Here is a 3827-nt window from a genome sequence, read left to right as displayed (position 1 = left end):
GTGATGTTTGTGACTCTGGGTGAACAGAGGCCGAGGCAGAGGTCTGGGGAGAAGACACAGCACTGTCTGAGAAGCTGAGCCATTTCCCCACAGTTCTGTGTGGCAGGAGCCTCCTGTAACCAACAAGAAACCAAACTTGGTTTCCTCCACTTCACTAGAAGCATGCTCCATTCCAGAGATTTCTGTGGCTTTACAGGAACAGGTTATGTGTGTTTTAGACTCGGTTACAGGTAAACTTCCGTGTAAATTCCTGGCTCCGGGTCATTCTGGCACTTGCTGATGCCCCTTGTGCAGAGGAATCCCTGTGCTATTGCTCAGCTCAGCTGTCTGTTTTTTCACTGAAGAGGTCATTCTGTTTTGCAGCACTATCTACAAAGCCTGAATTATCATTATCTTCCCCAAGCTAGGGACAGGTGTTTTGTGCCTGCTTCCCCTCCTTCCAGCCTCAGGCATAGGTACTTTAACCCCTGTGTGATCAGCTGAGGTCAGAGTGTCTTATACAAGCAGGAGCAAAAAAGAAAAAAAAAAAAAAAAAAAAAAAAAAAAAAGAAAAAAAAGTAGAAAGAGCCTGGAAATGGTGGCAAGAGTTTCCCCCCCAGCATAATTTCTCCAAGAGTTTAGTCAGCTGAAAAGAGTTCTGCAAACAGTTACAGTTGCATTTCCCTCTGACAACCCTTACTTCTCCTTCTCACTGCCCACATCTTATCTATGTAAGATAACCACATCTGGTTATCTTGTACTGATTCACCTCGGGCAAGTTGGACTTCTCCAGTGATATGGAAGGTATTTATGGACACCACAAGATGCTGATCATCAGACAACTACGCTGTTTGCAAAGCTCAGATACCACAACCCCAGTATGTGAGGCACCCCTAGAGCAGCTGAACTTTAACTACATAAACAAATAAACAAAACTTTAACTACAGAAACAAATCCTGAGCCCTCTGTGTCACTGCACGGGAGCTCTGCGTGTGCAGGATGGGTGCAGCATGTCCTGCCACCTGCATGGGGACAGGCTGGTGGCTGTGGCCTCACCTGCAGGCATCAGGGCTGTAGAACTCCAGGGAGGTCGGGGACATGAACGGTGGCCACATCTCCCCTGCTGTCCCATTGATCATGTTGCACTGGCTGCTCCGCCAGTAGTTCACCTGTGGGACAGGTGTAGAGAGAAGAACTCAGAAGGACGAGCTTGCTGCAGTCAGCTTTCACCCCTGCATGGAATATCCACCACCCCACACTGCTTCCATAGCAGCTTGGGATAGCAGCATCAAAGATCTTTCCCATCTTAAGCGTATTTTCCATGATTCTGAGAGTCAAACATCCACCCAACTAATAGACAAGATCCACCTGTCCCCAGGGACTGATCTCTAGATCCAGCTGATTTTAGTTAGGAGCAGAATTCCACAAGGGAAGAGTAAAGCATCCTTTAACAAGAGTATTTAACACCTTCAACACAGGCCAAAGGAGCCTGAGACTTCAGCCCTTAGAGCAACCAGCTCCAACAGCACTGCAAGGGAGTCCAAGTGAAACCCATGAGGAGATGAATTTAATGCTTCCTGACAAGCCCCTTGCCACATGGCCACCTCCTGGCAACTTGCTAGAACAGAAGTTGCAGCACTTGAAGTCCTGTAGAAACTTGTTTTCAAACCTGACCCACGCACAACAGCACCCAGAGCTTTCAGTTTACGCTGCTTTAAGTCAGGCATTGCCCCATTATTAAAGGTTTGCTGCCAGACACTCACCTTCTTTAGCCCATTCCATGAATCAATCATATGAACTTGACTGATGTCCTTCATGCCTGTGTTTACTGTGAACAGTCCTGAATTGGAGTTGTTAAACTGCAGAGAGAAGGAATGACTTTTTAATCCACCACACACAGCAAGGCTGCAGCACGTTACTGACTCTGGGTGCTCCATCAGCTCTAGGGGTGCCTCACATACCATCAGCTACTCAACTTCTACTTAGCTGGGTGCCTGAGCCATCCCCAAGAACAATATTGCTGTGATTTTAGCATTCCCCACCAACCACTTTACTTACATCTACAAATAATCCAAACTTCCCCTTGAAAGGGATCAGGCCAGGAACAAGCATATTTATTGTGTCTATAAGGGGGTCTTCATACCCCCACATGATCTCCCCCACTGTCCGGTTCATGAACGCCTCCTGTTTCAGGCCAGCCAGGGCTCCACTCAGTAAAATCTTCAAAACATTTGGCAGTTTTTCCATCATCACAGCTGCTCCCTGGGAAAGAAAACAAAACCTCTGGGATAAGAGCCCCATCTTAACCGAAGAGGAAGCATTCTTGGTGCTGAGCAAAATCATTCTGCTGCTCCCATCTATAGCCCCAGAGGAATCCTCTGGACAGACTGAGGCTCTTCATTTATTCCCAGTTTGGGAAGAAAGCAGTTGAAGGCTCACAGGCTTGATTTCCCCACAGGATGCTCAGGTGAGGTTGCAGATTCAAGCTCAGCTGCTTTGCCAGCCCTTTGGCACATTCTGGTTTTGGAACAGTAGCAGCCCAACACAACAACCAACACTCAGAACAGAGATAATTGCATTTTATGAGTTTAACTACCTCATTGTTTGATAAGCCTTAAAACCCACGAGAAAGTGATTCAGTAATCCAGTGATTCAGTGCTGGGCTTCACCACCCTCCCTGCAAGCTCAGAAGGTGGAGCCCATCCAGACAACAAGCACTCACCAACATCAAAATGTTTGGCACAACAACATACTCGTCTTCGGTGCCGTTGGACAAGTCTGGCTGGAAGAAAAGGTTCCGGTTCTCCAGGTAGGAAACTGTGTCATTGTTGTGGAACGTGATATTTGTTTTATACCTGTACTCCCTGCAAAGAGATGGGAGATTATGGGAACCTTCCCCCAGGCAGAGCCCCTGCTGCCTGTGGAGCAAGGATGGCCTGCACAGGCCTGGGCTTGAAGGAGACCAAACCCCAGCGAGGAGCAACACGGCAGCTGGGGAGGCAGCGTGGGAACAGATATAAACCTCACATCCCAACCAGGGCAAGTGTCTGGCAGGAGGAGAGAGCAGCCCACAAGAGAGGCATCCTGACAGGATGGATTCCCCCAGCCACAAAGTGTTTCTTCCCAACTCAACACCCAAGAAATTCAAGACAAAAGCCCAAGTCTCCTCCATTGCTTCACCTACAGCCACTGCAAAGCCCAGCCACATCAGAGAGGTGCCCAGATACGCAGAGCCACAGAAACCCACATGCCAAAACAACCTGCAAACAGGAGAGGACCAGCCAAGATGCCACATGTTCCACCAGTGAGCCCACACTGATTTGCTCCCAAGCTCCCTGATGGCTCCTGGGTTCAGGGCAGCCTGACCCTCCACACAACATCGTGGCCCTTCTGCTCCTCAGGGCTTCAGGCCATCCATGTCCTGCACACTGCCCAGTGCTGCTGGACCTCAGCCCACGCCACAGGGCAGCCCCAGTGTCACAGACACTGCAGTGCTCTGCAGCAGTGCGAGGCTGTCCCCAAGTCACAAGCCTGTTACTGCTCCTGGAGGAACTGAAGCTCAACTCACCAGCAAAAACAAAGTCCTTCACTGTGTCCTCAGGGCTTCAGGCCATCCATGTCCTGCACACTGCCCAGTGCTGCTGGACCTCAGCCCACGCCACAGGGCAGCCCCAGTGTCACAGACACTGCAGTGCTCTGCAGCAGTGCGAGGCTGTCCCCAAGTCACAAGCCTGTTACTGCTCCTGGAGGAACTGAAGCTCAACTCACCAGCAAAAACAAAGTCCTTCACTGTGGAGCCTCTGTTTTACAGCCCCCATTAGGACAGGGCACTAATCTTGCTCAGCAGG

At 49.8% G+C, this 3827-nt stretch overlaps 1 protein-coding gene across 4 annotated transcripts in view; it reads right to left on the bottom strand.

Moving 5' to 3' along the window:
• The window catches only part of SCARB1 (scavenger receptor class B member 1), a 20810-nt gene that overhangs the window by 12109 nt on the left and 4874 nt on the right, over nt 1-3827 (bottom strand). For all 4 annotated transcript variants that reach the window (XM_017734759.1, XM_017734756.1, XM_017734758.1 and 1 more), the window contains exons 3-6: nt 2702-2843; nt 2038-2241; nt 1743-1838; nt 1036-1148 (exon numbers count right to left, since the gene is read on the bottom strand). In XM_017734759.1, coding sequence (XP_017590248.1) covers nt 1036-1148; nt 1743-1838; nt 2038-2241; nt 2702-2843 — 555 coding nt within the window. The remainder of the gene's footprint in view (nt 1-1035; nt 1149-1742; nt 1839-2037; nt 2242-2701; nt 2844-3827) is intronic.

This window comes from Corvus brachyrhynchos, unplaced genomic scaffold (assembly GCF_000691975.1).
Source record: "Corvus brachyrhynchos isolate BGI_N302 unplaced genomic scaffold, ASM69197v1 scaffold114, whole genome shotgun sequence".
Classification (NCBI taxonomy): Eukaryota; Metazoa; Chordata; class Aves; order Passeriformes; family Corvidae; genus Corvus; species Corvus brachyrhynchos.
This window is presented reverse-complemented; position numbering and strand designations above follow the sequence as displayed.